This window comes from Buteo buteo, chromosome 25 (genome assembly GCF_964188355.1).
Source record: "Buteo buteo chromosome 25, bButBut1.hap1.1, whole genome shotgun sequence".
Lineage (NCBI taxonomy): Eukaryota > Metazoa > Chordata > Aves > Accipitriformes > Accipitridae > Buteo > Buteo buteo.
Window position 1 is genome coordinate 2,526,232 of NC_134195.1, and position 15,203 is coordinate 2,541,434.

At 39.1% G+C, this 15,203-nt stretch overlaps 1 protein-coding gene across 8 annotated transcripts in view; it reads left to right on the plus strand.

Moving 5' to 3' along the window:
• Window positions 1-15,203, plus strand: part of MCF2L (MCF.2 cell line derived transforming sequence like) — a 125,182-nt gene that overhangs the window by 87,791 nt on the left and 22,188 nt on the right. For all 8 annotated transcript variants that reach the window (XM_075057581.1, XM_075057578.1, XM_075057574.1 and 5 more), the window contains 10 exons: window positions 6,733-6,852; window positions 7,681-7,797; window positions 8,306-8,455; window positions 9,146-9,270; window positions 11,009-11,123; window positions 12,109-12,228; window positions 13,096-13,287; window positions 13,505-13,696; window positions 14,374-14,533; window positions 14,682-14,752. In XM_075057581.1, the coding sequence (XP_074913682.1) occupies window positions 6,733-6,852; window positions 7,681-7,797; window positions 8,306-8,455; window positions 9,146-9,270; window positions 11,009-11,123; window positions 12,109-12,228; window positions 13,096-13,287; window positions 13,505-13,696; window positions 14,374-14,533; window positions 14,682-14,752 (1,362 nt within the window). The remainder of the gene's footprint in view (window positions 1-6,732; window positions 6,853-7,680; window positions 7,798-8,305; window positions 8,456-9,145; window positions 9,271-11,008; window positions 11,124-12,108; window positions 12,229-13,095; window positions 13,288-13,504; window positions 13,697-14,373; window positions 14,534-14,681; window positions 14,753-15,203) is intronic.

Below are 15,203 nucleotides of genomic sequence, written 5' to 3' on the forward strand. Positions count from 1 at the left end.
GGTGCTTAGCGAATTACATATGTATGGGCAACTGCTTTTGAGGAAGCAGCTAGTATGGAGGTCACTCAGGTGGTAGTGAGAAAGTTTTACTCAGCTGTGAAACTTTGCAGCCCTTTCTAAATGTGACAAGAGTTGGGTTTTATCCAACTTCCTGCAGAAGTTTGCTTTGTGATTTGCCACCTTTGACTGAGGATGCATTGCATGCAAGTTTCATGCCTTCTGTTTTGGACTGCATTGTCCAGAGCACTGTTTTTCTTAGCTCTTCATAAATTAAAATGCAGTCTTCACTGTAACAGAGGCTTAGCCCATTAATTGCTTTGAAGATGAGGGCCAAGACCTTTAGCTGGCAGGAGGAGACCAAAAGCCAGTGGAGAGGCTGGGGTGCTAATACCAGCCTAAACTCGCAGGAGCCAGGCAGTCCCGTTTTTGTGCCATCTGGAGTCTTATTGTTGGTTTTACATCCAAGGTGTGAAACAGTGAATTACAGTAATCCAACCTTGAGTTCTTTGGCCTGGTTTGTAGAGAGACGTTGAGTTTCTTAGTGAGTTGTTGATGGAGAAAAGATGCATTTAGTAAGTGATGCTCCATGAAAGGAACTATTTTATGTTATGGATAGGTATTTCCCACTAGCCCAATTTCTAGCTAACTCTTTGCATCGTGTCCTGAAAGCTGTAATGACACTTAACAATTTATATGGGTTAAGTTTGAAAAAATGGCTCTTCTTTCAGCCCCTAGTTATGTTTCTAATTTTCGCTTGTATTCAAAAGAACAGCTTAACAGTATGAAGAAGCCAGAACGGTATTCTTATTAATTCTGTGGCTATTGTTATGAATGATTCCAGTAAATTATAAACTAAAAAGGTTATTTTGAGATGCTGTACGGTTTTGTCTTATTGCTTTGGAAGTTTTGAGAATATTACATGTGCAGGCACTTTTGCAGTTATCCTTGTGTAGTCAGCCATTTTTCCTTTTTACTACATGTTTTTTTAATACGTAGAAAGAGAGAAGTGAATCACTTAAACTCTGAAAACAGGATCATAACATCACAAGCATTAAACCCACATCTAAGGTAAAACAGCTCAATGTTTTTAAAACTAGATTTCAAATTGCTCCTTTTATGAATTGATTTAATTCAAGATTCTTTCTTGACAAGAAGCCTGTGTAAGAGACTTCATTCTAGCCAGGAATAAACAGTCTTCGGGGGGAAAAAAAGAAGAAAAAGGTACTTATTGGCTCCTTTATGTACAGAGGTATTTTGGAAAGAAGTGCCCTGTGGCTTACGGCATACTAGTAAGTGCAGAAGGGAAAACACCACCACAGAGTTTGGTAGTGTGGGTATATTGAAGCTCTTCATAAAATGAAAAATAGTGTTTTTCCAAGTATTTTAAGACAGAACTACTAAAACTGAGTCAAGTGTTAGCTCTTTGATTGCTCGCATGGTTCAGGTATTTCTGGAAGCTGGCTGTTTATCTGGGAAGTGAAAGAAAAGGGATTGTAGGTTCACTGTTTATCAGAACAACTTTCCTTTGCTGTGTAGGAGTATAAAAGACTTCTGAGCACTGGGGCAGCTGAGTGAATTGCTCTGTCGGACTGAACAACAGACTGCAACTTTATTTTAAGTGCATCTCTGTCTAAAAGGTATACATATTTATCTACATAATTCCTTTGTATACTAAATAAGCCCTAGGAGGAAACCTGAGATATAAAAACTCAAAGGTGCTGGTTTTCTTTTCCAAAAGCTCACCTTTGGATATTCACTGCTAAAAGCTGTAGTGACTGGCTCCTGGTTGTAGACCCCAGCCACTGCTCTGCTCCTGTGCTGCCTCTTCCAGGGAGCGCAGCCTGCCAGCACTGCATCCTGTCCCAGTGAATATCGTGGCTATTGTAAAGTATGTCATTTAATGAGACTTAGTTCCCCTTTGAAAATGCCATCTGCCCAACAGCCTATAGTGCATATACGCTGTACAGTTACTGTCAGGCAGGAGTGCGTGGGATTGTTGCTGTGCCTGGCTAGTGCAGATGAAATTGTTGAGTGACTTAAATAGCTCCCTGTTGGCACCAACAGAGCAAGACCATGTTACACAGCAGAGACTGAAGAGAAGAAGAATCTCAGTACCTGTCTTTGGGGAAACACTGTCATTCCTTCCCCGCACACAAGCTGCTACAGCCCCTTCCCGAGCATCAGGCAGGGGTTGTTTCCTGCTCAGCTTTCGTGGTTCCTTACTGGCCATTCAGCATCGGGTCATCTTCATTCGTGAGATGGCCTGCCTCTCCTTATATCACCCTGGTGGCAGCTGCTTAACTTCAGGGTCAGTACTGGTGCTACAGACAGCCTCTCTCTCATTAATATTCTGTGAAAGAAAGTGATAATTAACATTATATGCAACTAACTTAATTTTACATTTTGCCCAAACCCAGCTGGGTTCAGTCTCTGTAGGTTCCCCCTTTCCAGAGGCCTGGAACATGCAGTGGAAAGCTTCCCATCCCTGAGAAGCGGAGGCCTGAAAGTGGGCAGGTCAACCTGCTCCTGAGTATTTATTGACTGTTTTCCTGGAGGATTTAAGGTAGCTCCTGTTTTGTCCAGCCAGTGAAGGTTCCTCCCACGTTCTATGTTCAGGGTATTCATAGGGCAGCAAAGATCTCTGTATGGGAAAGCTTTGATTTAAGGGCTGTGCTGTATATAAATCCCTGGTTTGGTCAGATTTATTTCAAAGCTGATAACTACATGCACATCTACATCTCTTTCTGTATCTCTGGAATCGGCACTGACCTGACTGGATGGGGATGTGAAGGAGATAAGCAGATAGAAAACTAATCCCATGACTGTCATGAAGTATCAAACAAGTGCTGGTACTGATGCAAGTGAGATGGAAGGAATACATGGGTTGGGCTAGAATAGAATAGGATCTACCCTAATTTTTGTTGAGGATACCAAAAACATGACCCCTGGTCTCTTTTGCATAGGTATTAAATGAGTTACAGTGCAATATTTGAGACTAGATGTTGGAGGAGCAGTTAATATTAATCTAGTAAAGAAAGACACTTCTGAAAAAGCAGTTTTCCAAGCACACAAACCCTTCTTCAAGTCTCAGTGATGTTCATTGACTTCACTGACACAGTCCTTGAAGGCACTTTATTTCATGGCACTGCTAAACATACATGAATATTTATTTTTGTGCTTAACATTTGGCACATTATTGAGAAGTCATTGTTTGCTCTGTCTGCTTAACATACAATGGCTTCAAACAAATATGCTGCTGGACTGGAATAGAGGTTTTTTTGTTGTTGTTCTTCTCTCGTGTTCAGGGTGAAGTTGACTGGTTGATGAAGTTCACACGCATCTAAGGAGTGTCTCTTGCATCATATCATTGTCTCTGCAAGTCACCAGGGCTTTAGGAAAAAAATAAGTTAGGAAAATAGTAATATTTGGGCAGTGCAGATATAAGCTCAGATAAACTGGAATAGCTGGCACAGGTCCAACATTGTTTACTGTAGCAATCCTCCCTTTTCCTGTTGTTTCACAAAGATCAATTTGCAGATTTGACTCCTGGCCACAACAAGCAGAGGAGGCATCGTTTTTTAAGACTTGGGTTTCTTTGACTATAAATAAAACCAAATGGGAGGCATAGGAGACAGACTAGCGGAGGCCAGAATGGTATTGTAGACAAAGTTGGAGTAATTTGAGCTTTTGTTGAGAGAGGGGGAAAACTTCTGGCAAGCCGTGAATGGGAGTTAAAGTGATACAAGACTGTAGTGACTTCAACAGCCATCGGTTTGGGTAGATGTGCTGAGATTGAGAATAATTGTAATGTGTATTCTCTGTTTTCTTTGAGTTGAAAACTAATGAGACACCCTACTTAATTTGGTCATGCAGTTAAACTCTGTATTTCATAAGAGCTAATACACAGTTCAGAAAAATTTACTATTGCATTGCATTTGGCTACTACTGTTTGCTTAAGTAATAGCCTAAATATCATAGAAACACAGAATAATGACTTGGGTTGGGAGGAACCTTGAAAGATCATCTGGCCCAACCTTTCATGAGGAAAGGGAGCCTCGATGAGATTATCTAGCACCCTGTCGAATGTCATCTTGAAAGCCTCCAGTGATGGGGACTCTACCACATCCCTGGGGAGGTTGTTCCAGTGAATGATCGTTCTCACTGTAAAAAAATTTCTTTCTTCTATCAAGATGAAAACTTTGCCAGTGTGACTTGTACCTGTTGCCTGTTGTCCTCTCCACACGGCAACTCGTGAAGGGAGAATCTCTGTCCTCTTTGCAGCCACCCTTTAAGTGGCAGCTGGAATACTGTGCTGAGGTGTCCCCGAGCCTTCTCTTCCCCAGGGAGAAGAGACCCAACTCCTTCAGTCTTTCCTCACTAAGCAGGTTCTCCAGCCCTTTGGTCGTCTTTGTGGTCCTCCTTTGGACCCTCTCCAGTCTGTCTGCGTCTTTCTTGAGCTGTGGGGACCAGAACTGGACACGGTACTCCAGGTGCGGCCGGACAAGCGCTCAGTAGAGTGGGATGGTCCCATCTCTATCTCTGCTAGTTACGCCCCTGCAGATGCAGCCCAGGATCCCATTTGCCTTGGTTGCCACAGCAGTGCGGTACGGACTCATGTCCAGCTTGTTGTCCACCATCACCCCCAGGTCCCTTTCAGCATATTTTCTATGAAATTCTGGAATAAAAATCTAGACTACGGTCACAAAATGTAAAAGTGAGAATTTAAAGTTAGAATGAAGAAATTCATTACTCATACATGTAATTTAAGTTTACTTTTATTGTTTGGTGTCTTTACGCTTCATATGCTTTCATACTATTGTCTATTTCTAATACATCTACTCAACTTGGAGCTAAGAGGATAGGCATTTCCCAGTATTCTGGGTAAGGCTAAATGGGTTGCAAACATGCACTGCCAAAGACAGTATGTCTGGATGTCATGTGGTGGGGCAAATATCTCGCATGAAGACCCCTTAGGTTTTTTTTTAAAAATGTATTATCTAAAAGATATTTCTTCTTGGAGCTTTTTCTTCTGAAATGTTGGCATTGCCATTGAATAAACTTCACATTTTTTAAGTTGAAGGTGAAAATTAACAGCTCAGACTCTGAACACTGCTGGCACAAAATAAATTGACATGTGTCTATTGAGTGTGTGAAATGAATAGACTACATGGCTATCATTCTAAAAAGATTATTCAGGAGATTTTATAAAAAAATCCTTTTGTCCATTCTTGCAATGTTTCTTAGTATGAGTTAAATAGTTTTCTTAAATAAATTTGTGGTTGTCCTTAATACAATAGTTCAGGAAAAAATGGTAAAAAAAAATCATCTTTTCTTCACTTTTCCTTCTGAATACAGTCAAGAATTTTCTATAAAAAGTTTTTCCTCTGATAACTGTGGATTAGTAAGTCCGCAGGATGTACTACTACACAGAGACAGATTGTTTACGGTGCAAGGATGAGGAGCTGGTGTGGGCACTCAGAATTACCTGGATTCTGTTCCCAGCTCTCAGACAGATTCCTCTGGGACTGAACGACCGTACTTTCTAGAAAATGTGTGGACATCACTGAAGTGGAGGCAGATTGTGAAGCTCCAGTCTTAAAGGTTCCTCAATCAAATTGAGATCTCAGTTGTATACTGAATATCTGGGGAACCACAATGAATCTGTGAAGTCTTCCAGAAAAGTTTTTTAAGTACTTTTTCTTTAAAAGTTTGTAATTTCCAATGCTAAATACCTGGAACCCTTGGAAACCTCAAAATGAGTATTAAACCACTCTCCAATCTTCCAGATACTAAGTTTCACTGGGCATGGAAACAGAGCATAGCATAACAGCTCCTTCAGTCAGTATTTGTTTTTTTTGGTTGGCTTTTTTTTGTTGGTAGTAATTCAATTTGCTAGAAAAGTGACATAATTTCCAACCGTATAATGAAGAAAATTGCATACTTAATCATTATAATGATCATTTCTTTAGTGAGCTTCACTGTCTCCCTACAGTGGAAATACTGAATAGGGGAGAAGGCTTGCATGATTTCAAGAATGGCTAAATGACAAGTATGGAAACCTCTGCCACAGCAGAGGTTGATTTTTAGTAATTTAATGCTATTTCTTTGCTTTCCTTCCCCTCTTCTGTTTTCCCCCTATCACTTGTAGAACTGGGAAACATCCATCACACTACTAGTTGGAAGATGATGAAAAAAACCACAGCTGGGAGTTATGATGTTTGATTTTTATTTTTGTCTGCAAAATTAAAGATTATTTCTAAGCTACTGCCTGAGAAATTCAGTCTCGGTGGCAATAGTTTGTGTAGGCAACTGGCAAGGTAGTATATGCGCAAATTAAAACGTTTGTTAGGTGTTGAAACAATAACGGAGGTTTCTCTTGGCACCCTCTATTAAAGAGAAGATAAGGTATCTGTGAAAGTACTGCTGTTAAAGTACTAAGCCACCATTGTTTTTTCATTAGCCTCCTTGGCTAGGATGTAATCTTGGCTGAAGAGCAGTACAAGCCATCCCTGAAAAATTTGATTCCAGGAGAATAGATTCCTGTTTCCAAAGATGAGTAAATGCCTCTTTGAATGAAGCTCTTTGTGCAAGCCTTGCAAGTTTATAATTGGTCACCCCATGATGGAAGGCCTTTGATATGGTTAGTTTGTGGTTTTCAGGGGCTTCTCCTTCTTCAAAAATATTTTTCTGGAGCTGAGACACAGAAAATAACAGACTAAACTTGTTTTGCAGGCATCTTTCCCGGGAAACCTGCAGCTAGTCCTCGTTCTGCGCCCAACAGGATTTTTTCATCGAGCTCTCTCGGACATTGCTTTCAAATTCAACAAAGATGAGTTTAAAATGAAAGTACCTGTAAGTAGTCCTCTGTTTTCACTTTACTCTTAGGAATCTGTTCAAGTACTTAATGTAACCAGTGAGGACCAAAAAAATCCCAACAAAAAGCCATGCTTAAAGGCAGCTCCAGCAATTTTGGCTGATTCATGATGGCTTATTCTTGAAACAGTACGTGAATTTTGAGGCAAATGCATTTCCCATGGACAAATACTATAGTTTCTATCATTTGAGCAAACATACAACTGATGCCTGTAGTTAGATCACCAGTAAACCCACTGATTATACTTTTGTTTGTAAATGTACAGCATTTATATTGTAAAATAAACTTTGAAATTATATGAGCTAAAGATATAAAAGTTATTTTACTTACCAGATGTAAATTTCCAGGGTGAAGGATGGTCTTTAAGTTAAGATACCTGTCCCCCATCCCTCATTTATTTTGGGGAACCAGTCTTTACATGCCAAATCCATGGAAATACTATCATTCTCTCCCACAGACCCAGGATAACAAGGGAAAATGAACAAGAAATGAATGTTGTTCTTAGAAAATAGCCATGTATGGTTTATCAAGGTTAAAAAAACCTGATGGTGTAGTTTATGTTGTATAATCCGTATGCTTTTTTTTTTTAATGTGCCTAGTGCTCGTGCTCATATGCAGTTATTTATATCATCTTCAACTGAAACAACTGTTAAGTTTGTTTTTCTGTACCCAAAGGAAATAGTTCCATGACTTGCTTCTGTATTAAACTGAACTTTTTCTATCAGAGGCTGAAGGATGGAGCTTAGAATCCTTAACAAGGGACTTCTCACCACTGATCACATTCACTTTTTTCTTTGCTGCTGCAGATCATAATGCTGGGCTCAGTATCAGAACTGCAGGGTTACATTGATAAAACACAATTAACAGAAGATCTTGGTGGCACCCTGGATTACTGCCATAACAGATGGCTGTCCCGTCGCACTGTAAGTCTTAGTTTTTGTTTTAACTTTCCAGTTTAATGAACACTTCTGTTTTATACCCTGTCATTTATAAAACAGATTTCAAGTGATGCAAGTTGACTTGCTCAGAGTGAGAAGATGTTCCCAATGGTACTTAGTCATCTTAGAGAAATAATATGAGTAATAATTTGGGAGTGGTTTTCTGAACACTTGGAGCAAAGGAACTACAGTGTATTATTGTGTTGAAGTTTATTGTTTTTGCTACGAGAAAGAAAAAGCTCAAGTTGTAAAATTACTCCAGATTATAAAAATATGAGGAAGATACACCTGATTTGAGCCTAGGAAAAATATACAATTAAGGAATTAATGGTGACGGTATCTGTTGCTTGCAAAATTATACTTTGACCATTTTTCAGTCTTGTAATTCATCTGCTGGGGTTTGTTTTGAAAGTTATATTTTGTGTGTATGTGTCTGTTTGTACATATGCATGTGATGAGCATGAAACATCTTTAATGGTTTTTATTCCAAAAGGCTATAGAAGGTTTCGCCCAAAAGGTTAAGCAAACAGCTCAGATTCTTCAGTCCTTTGGGACTGAGCTGGCTGAAACAGAACTACCGAATGATGTGCAGTCAACCAGCTCCCTTCTTGCAACACACACAGAAAAGAAGGACAAAATGAAGGTACGTAATTTTTGTAAAGATGCTGTCTTCTAGTTAAACTATGTTGTAATTTATAGCTACTAATGCTAATAGAAAATCTGGAGGATGTTAATAGTAACAATGTGAAACATTGAAATCTTATTTTGCTTGGTTTGATATTAAAAATCCTTTTTTGCATTCAAAAATGACATTTCTTGAGGGTAAGTTTACGTATGTACAAATGCATAATGATTTGTATGTGGAAACAGAAATTCCCTTGTAAGTAGTGGTGTGTTTAATTTCTAGGTTTCTTTGCAACAAGTAATTTGATTGTATTTGTATGCATATGAAAATATATGACCTTTTGAAGAATGGATAAATGTTCTTTCAAATCAGCTTAAATGAAAACTATTTGGGGGTTTTAAAACTGTACATCTAAAATTTTTGGGATGTTTGTAGCCTAAGGACTTACTAGAAGGCTATCTATCATGAAAATTCAACCTGGTTACACTGGGATCTTAAGACGGTAAATGGAGAGAAAGCTGACATTTAGCGTTTACTGTCTTTATTTGTTGTCAAATGCTGCTTTTAATCAAACTGTCCTTGCTCTATTGCTACTAAAACAAAATCCTTTTTCCAGTTTGGTGCCTTATGAAGTCTGCTTAAAAAAAAGAAAAACACAACCAACAATGCACAACTACAGTGTGTGGGGGTTTTTGTTTTGTTTTGTAGGAGGATATCAGGTTAGCAGTAAAACAGGGAGGTGATATCCGTGAAAGTATTACAAAACCAGTTACTGAGAATCCTGAATACAAACTGAATCAAGATCAGCTAGACAATCAAACAACGGTAGAAAGGTGAGAGGAGCAAAATACTGAACATGATGCTTTTCTGGTTTTTTTGATCCCTCCCCAGCAATTTTACTTAGTTCCATATGCATGCTTAGCAAATAAGCAAATGTTAACAATGTGAACGTATAAAACATACTTTCAGAAACAACTCCTCTGTTGTCAGAACTGTCCTGAGCAAAGTAAACCCCTCGATGTCCATTACTGGGTCACCTGGCTATAAGGAAATAGGGGATGGGGTTTGAGTTCCAGTGCCAACAAAGTAACACTGTTCTTCTTGTCCTTTTTTCAGATTTAGACTATGTAGTTGAGCAGCTTTTCCTTATTTTAAAGAATATTGATGCTTTGTTTAGAGACTGCAGTAAAATCCAAGGAAATTTTGCTGCTGTAGGGAAAGCAGGAGGGGAAGACAGGAGTGATATATCCCATCTTTTCAGTAGATTTGTCCACTTTCATTAAGTCCTTTTGAATTGAAGTGGGAGGTTTCTTTTTCTTTAAACCTGCCCAATGGAGCTTCTAACTTTGCTGATATCTTATCAATGTCATTAGGGGCCTTTAAAGGGCTACTAGGGAGTACACTGCTCTTGAAACTTGAAACATGCAGAAACTTCCTATATGCTTCCTTTGGGCATATAAGTAATAGATGTTGTTTTCCATTGCTCCCCACCCACCACCCCCCCTTAAATTACTGCCAGGTTTGAAGACATTATATCACCATAGCACAGATGTAAATCTGCACAAAGCTATGAAAGCATAGCTCATTCCCCCAGGCAGTATTCTGCATTCTTTTTTTGTCTGTCATTCTGTGTTTCTGTGACACTCGGGCTGACTTTTCTTTCCAAATAGCTGTCCATTCCAATCCACAAAGCTTGGCAGAAGTCACTTTTTTTGGTCGTTGTTGCTATCAGCTATCCGAAGGACAATCGGGATGGGGGTTGCTAATTTATCCAAAACGTTCCCACTTGATACAGTATCTGACGGAAGTTGAAACAAACTCTGTGTGTGTATCCGCCTTTTTTCTAATCAGTTTTAACTTGTAAATTCAGGGTTCATTTCTGTCCTATTGAAGCCAAAAGTTCATTAAAATTCCCTGGATGTAGCCTAAGTACAGCAAAGCGCCCTGTAATAAGTCCATGGGATACCATACTGTCAAATGCAATATTGGAAGATAAGTTGAAAAGTAAAAGTTTTAAGGCATTAGCCAAAATTAAAATTGAAGAAGGCTCTGTTCATCATAGTACTGCTGTACACTTGCCTGTGACATTTAAGTAGTAACTCTGCTCAGAAAAGGGGCAGCAGTGACCTTCAGGTTTATTATGAGCCTTGCTCCAAGGAATGAAATGTAAGGGCAGCTGGCTGGTCACAGCAGTACAAATTTTGCCTTCATTTTCCCTTGTAGCCCAAGGCTTGGGTTCCTCTGGGTCCTAGCCCACGCACATTTGCATGTTTTGTTTGTTTGCTGTCCCCATGTCCCCAGGCCAGAGCTGAGAAGTAGTATATGCAGCAGCTAGCTTCAGATCAGCACTTGCCAATTTTTCAGAACTTAATGTTTATGTTGGGTTTCAGTTTTACATCAATGTTATTCTAGGAAACAATTCTGTGCAATACTCAAAAAACTTTCCTGTATCCAGTTTATTTTTTCTGGAAAGTATTGCTTTGGGGAGGCTTTTTGTTTACTGTGGAAGATTGTATTGTCCCTTGAAGGTTGCACCCATCATTCTTACAGTATTTCTGGTTTTTTGAAAAGGCTTCTGGCTCAATTACATGAAACAGAGACTGCTTTTGATGAGTTTTGGATTAAGCATCAGCAAAAACTTGAGCAATGTCTGCGCCTTCGGAATTTTGAACAGAATTTCAGAGAGGTGAGAACTTCTTGGTGGCAGTCAATATTTGGTAATATAGAAATTATTCAGAAGAAAACATTTCCCCCTCTTGCTTTTGCAGCTCTTGTGTGTGCTTGAAAGCTTTCTCCAACCTTTTTCTTGTACATGTCCTTACTTGACATACTGCTATCTTTACTACCTTGAATACTTGCCTATAGAGACATAATAGCTTCTCTTCTGCAGTCTTATGATTTTTTTTTCCATGGACCCAGCAGCGTAGAAACATTCAAAAAATCCTTTGAAACCTGTTCACCACCACAGAAGCATAATATGCTGGCTGCAACGCTTTCATCTTGCCAATAGGCCCTTTTATGGAACCAAGACTTACCTAAACCTTCTGGCTGAAATATTATAAAACACTCTCCAACACTGTGGGTGGGAAGTTGCAACCACAGTGTTAGAAGCTGGGTGGAGGCTGAACTACAATTTTTACAGCCAGTTTCTGATCTCATGTTAGTTTAACTCATATGCTTGATGGCACCTACAGTCTCTTTACGCTGGTGTAGCTGATCTCAGAGCATGGCTCCTGTGTCTCTATGGGAGCAATGCTCAGAAACCCACTGACAAGTGTGTGTCTGTCTGTATGTGTCTCAATCAATTGTTAGGGTGAGGACCTCTCCCTCACATTTTTCTGTTTGTATGTTGCTTTGTATTATTGTCATCTGGTAAAAGCAAGATCATAAATGTTTCCTGAGCATTAGTTTTCCTTTTTTTTTCTTTTTTTCTTTTTTTTTTTTTTTTTCTTTTTATAGTACCAGGAAACAGGATTACTTCACTGCCTTTTCTTTGTGTTTGTTTTCATTTTGCATTGGGGGTAAAGGTAGGCTGACAAAAAAAAGTGATTTGTCTCTGTGCTCCAGTAACCCCGTAATGTGAGTCACCTGACTGGAAATAGCTATTTAACTGATGGGTCTCCAGAGAGGTGGAATCATCTTTATTGATACATAGCTGTGTCTCATTTCAGGTCAAAGCAGCTTTGGATATTGTGTCTGAGAGACTGTCTACTTTCACAGATGTAGGAAACAGCTGTTCACATGTGGAGCATATTTTGAAAGATCTTGCCAACTTTGAAGAAAAATCATGTGTAAGGACTCTGCAAGTCTCCTTAATTTCTAGTATGACAATGCATGTGTGGAGGGGAACGGTATTTGGTTATTGAGTCTGTCTTATGAGCAGAGCTTGAGCTGAATCAGTGTCTCAAGTAACATGCAGAAAGAATTTGGAATGAAGTCTTTAACCATTGGAGCAGCCCAGTTCTTGGGCATCCCTCAATAAAGAGCAGAGTGACCAGTCACAAAGTCGGTGTGACCAGTTCATGGAAGAATAGCATGAAATGTCTACATAGCCGAGTTCTGCGCTTAGTGATCAAGGGGACACTTCCATTCCCATTAAAGCTACTTATTTCATTAAATCTCAGAAATGAGAAAGCTGTGTATTGAATGTACAATATGTTAAAAGATGACCAACAGAAACATACACTGAACAATGTAGAAAGGGAACCTTATTATAATCTATACTTCACAATAAAATATATAGCTCTATAAGTAAGGTCATTGCTCTTGAGGCTGAGGTGCCGGTGTTAGGTATTTTTTAATTTGGGTTCTTATTGCTGCTGTACTCCAAATTGCATATGTACGCATACAAACATGCTGCTGACTAACTAAGGCACAGAAAGACAATAGTCGTTCCTTCACAGGGAGGCATATGATTAAACTCATTAATGTTTCTGAAGTACTCTGATACAGTAAAGAAGGGGGCATTAAAAGTTCTTGGGCATCTGGGAAGACAAGAAATCACTTTGATTTATTAAGCAAGGCACCCATTAACTAAAGATGTACTCTTTATCAACATGTGTATTTTACTGCATAAAAACAAATGGTATAATTTTTAATTTTTTTCACTGATGTTGACCCAAGGAAAGATGTACCTAAATCAATGCTTGCTTTCTTAGGAAACTGTAGCAAAAGCCAGAATGCTAGCCTCAGAGGGTGATGCTTTTATTCAAAGCAATCATTATGCTGTGGATTCCATTATTCCAAAATGCAGTGAACTTCATCATCTCTGTGATGCCTTCACTACTGAGATAGAACGGAGGAGGAATCTTCTTAACAAATCTCTAGAACTGCATGGCTTACTAGAAAAGGTAAATTTTGTATGGAACAGTTCTGTTTCCCATCTTGTTTGCTAAAACCTCAGTCAAGCAGTTGTCATAACAGCAGGTAAAAATATCTGGGTGCGCTGGAAGTTTTCTCCTTAAATAGCTAAATACATGACAAGTATAAGTATGAAATGGTTTAGACCTCTTAGTGTTTGATGCTGACATCGCTGCATTCTGAGCCTGTTCTTCTCTCTGTTTCTAGTCTCTGAAGTGGTGCGATGAAGGAATTTATTTGCTGGCTTCGCAGCCGGTAGATAAGTGTCAGTCTCAGGATGGTGCAGAATCAGCATTACAGGAGATCGAGAAATTCCTGGACACTGGTGCAGGCAATAAAATCAAGGAGTTGAATAAAATTTACAGAGAGTATGCACACATCCTCAATGAGGACCTAAAGGTATCAGAAGACATTTATGTGTATCTATGAGTTCATTTGTTAATTTTAGAATTGCTCTCTTGCATGGCCATTGATAAAGCTAAATAATTGGTACTAGGAGTTATACTGGGGAACTGGAAAGCCAACACATTTCCCTACCTGAGGTGCTGGTCCTGTCATATCTTTGGATAAGCATCAGGGGCTTCAGAGCCTTTTAATAACTACTTCAATTTGTCAGATAGTAGGATTGCTTTTAAAAAAAATTCTCCCAAGTGAGTATTGGAAATATCTTTTTTATGTAGCAAGAATGTGCCTGTCCTTGATATTTGTATGACTTCTGCTTTGTAACTGCTTTTTTTTTAGTAGTTGAGAATATGTTCCTTTTCCTCTTGTTTGCTCTCTTCATGTAACAGAACCATGAGACACTGTCAAAAAACTTTTCCCTGCTTTTTTTTTTTTTTTAAATTGAAACCTGAATCCCATTGGTTTCTCTACAGCAAGCACACAAAATGTTTTATAAAGTAATGTTCCAATTTTTAAGTTGACTGTAAATTATGCCTTGTTAGGAGTGAAGAGTAGGGTAATATTTTTATACGTGGTCTAAAAACAATCGCAATTTCAGATCAATGTACTGTAAATGGCAGTGTAGCTTGTTGATAGGTCTCTGACAAGGATTTTTATTTCTGTGGCAATGGTAGGAGCATGTGCAAAAGGTTTTTCAGAAGCAAGAAAGTATGGAAGAAATGTTTCAAAAGAGACAAGTAAGTCTTAAGAAACTGGCAGCTAAGCAGACACGTCCTGTTCAGCCAGTTGCACCAAGACCTGAAGCCTTTGTAAAATCTCCTTGTACCTCTCCAGGTAAGTAACTGTAGTAGCCTGTAACTAATTTTTTGTGCTATGCTGAGAAACTTAAAGAAACTTTCAGCTGTAATTTGTGGTTGCACAAACATCTGTGTCAGATCTGCTCAATTTCTAACTGCTGTTTGATTCTGGTTTACATGCTTAGGTCTTCAAAGAGAATACGTATCCAACTCGGAAAGCAGTGCGCTTCGGAGAGTAAACTGCAGAAGAGGAAAGGTAGGTTTTTTTCTTTGTGCTTTTCATGCACGTACTGCTTGAGAAAGTCATAATACAACAGAATATTCAGGAACCTCAAGAAGGATGAGGCAATTCCACTGAAAAAGTGATGGTATTGCCCCTATCAAAGTAATTCTGGTGAAGCAGTCATCTGGTTTAAATAGAGGCTGCTTTGTGGCTGGGCTGGGTATAAGGGAAGGTAAAGTAAATAGTTGCCTATATTAGGAAAAATGTTAGGGGCAGCAAAATATAAAATCTATGAACAGGAAGCATTTATTATTTGCCAGTAGTAATTGGCTACTCTTAAAACTGGTGAAAGTGAAGAGGTAGTTGTCGTTGGCTCCAAGACAGCTTCACCTGACCTAATGGGTTGCCATTCCCAAGTGGGGATGGTCTTCCTGCCCTGCCTCCGGCAAGGAAAGTAACCTGACAGCAGCAACAGAAGCAAGTA